General features: G+C 34.4%; 1 protein-coding gene across 1 annotated transcript; it reads right to left on the reverse strand.

Annotated features, from left to right (window-relative positions):
- Positions 1–1,001: 1,001 nt before the first annotated feature.
- On the reverse strand, positions 1,002–1,280 carry LOC113314000 (dolichyl-diphosphooligosaccharide--protein glycosyltransferase subunit 4A). The gene has a single exon (XM_026562768.1). It carries the CDS (start codon positions 1,278–1,280, stop codon positions 1,167–1,169), a length of 114 nt encoding a protein of 37 aa, XP_026418553.1. The 3' UTR covers positions 1,002–1,166.
- Positions 1,281–1,612: the final 332 nt, after the last annotated feature.

The following is a 1,612-nucleotide window of genomic DNA, read 5'->3' on the forward strand; positions in this document are numbered from 1 at the left end:
AAACCTCAAGTTATCCAGATTTATGAAAGATGTCTCACCTAAGTGTACATTTGGTTGTGAGGAAATAGAATCCATAGAACATTTATTTTTCCGCTGTAAATATGCAAAATCAGTATGAGCTACAAGTCCATATCCAATTGAGTCAAACTTTAGTTTTTCAACCGCATTTTTAGATATTTGTAAGGATTGGATAAAAAAGGCCAACCCAGTCTTGCCTATAAAAAGTTTAATTACAAAAATTTGGTTTATATGGAAAGAAAGATGTAACAGAACATTTGAAAAGAAGCAACAATTTTATTTACAGAAAGCATTAGAAATATAGGGACACTTGAACTTCAGGTATAAATAGAAATATAATGCCACAAACAAATTGGTCAATCTTCCTGGAAAAACAACAACAACTTGGAAGGCTCCCATGAGTCTTCAAAGTAAAATTAATTTAGATGCAGCTTGGGTCTCATAAATTGCATCAGCAGGTTTTTCCTTAATTCTCAGAACTGATGCAGGTAACTTTGAACAAGGAAGAGCAGGACCCATCTCAACATCATCTCCAGAAGATGCGGAAACACTAGGACTTCTACAAGCAGCTGGATGGACAAAAGAATGCAGATTTACAAATTTCAGTGTTGAAGGAGATTGCAAGAACCTTTTTGAATGGCTTACCTTCCCCGATAACTTGGCAAAATCAAACTATTACGGAGGAAGTAAAACATGAAATTAGCTTTTGTTCAAAAATTTTGGGTTTTTCTTTGTTCATACATCAGCAAACAATGTGGCTGATGTTCTAGCTAAGGAAGCTTTTAGAATTGTTCTTAATTGGGTAAATTACCCTCCGTCTTGTACTGTTCAAGCTTTAGAAGTAGATAAATGTAATGTTAGGGAAGAACATGTTATCCCAACATTCGATGGCTCTCCTTATTTTGATGTAAGGGTTACTACCCCTAAGTTAGCTCTTTAAATCACCATCTAACTTTCAAAAAAAAATTTTAAAAATATAATAATAATAGTAAAGGACAAACTCTTGGTGGCATTTCATTTGATTAATAGTCAGAAAGAAGCAACATTACCCATAAACAATAACTAAATGACCAAATATGTGAATCATTTGAAATCTCATGAAAGAGTTAAAACTATCTTTCTGTCCGTTAGAAAACACCTAAGATATCTCAGTTGCCTTCATATTTTGGGTCAGCCACCACATAATGGTAAGCAATCACCAAGCCGAAAATGAAGATACCAAGAAAATTGGCAATGAACCCGAGATCCTGGTCATCAATCATCTGCAAGAGGAACAAAATAAAAGTACAATATGTTAATCCAGGAAAGGGGAAATGTAATTCTGAAATTTAATATCATTAACATGAAAAATTGAAAAACAATATTACATGAAACTCACTACTTCCGAACTGTAAACACTAAGCAAGGAAGAGAAGAAGATATAAGCTTCATGCTCACTGGCTTCCATAAAACCAACCTCCCCGTTGTGTGTTTGTCTCTTGTTTATGAAAAGTTGGTGGTTCAAAGCCGTTTCACCAGAAAATTATCTTTTCCAAGAAAAATCTAGGGTGCCTAAGACAGAAAAGCTAATTGAGAAACTATTGGGGTAAGGGCA

This window comes from Papaver somniferum, chromosome 9, assembly GCF_003573695.1.
Source record: "Papaver somniferum cultivar HN1 chromosome 9, ASM357369v1, whole genome shotgun sequence".
NCBI classification, from domain to species: Eukaryota; Viridiplantae; Streptophyta; class Magnoliopsida; order Ranunculales; family Papaveraceae; genus Papaver; species Papaver somniferum.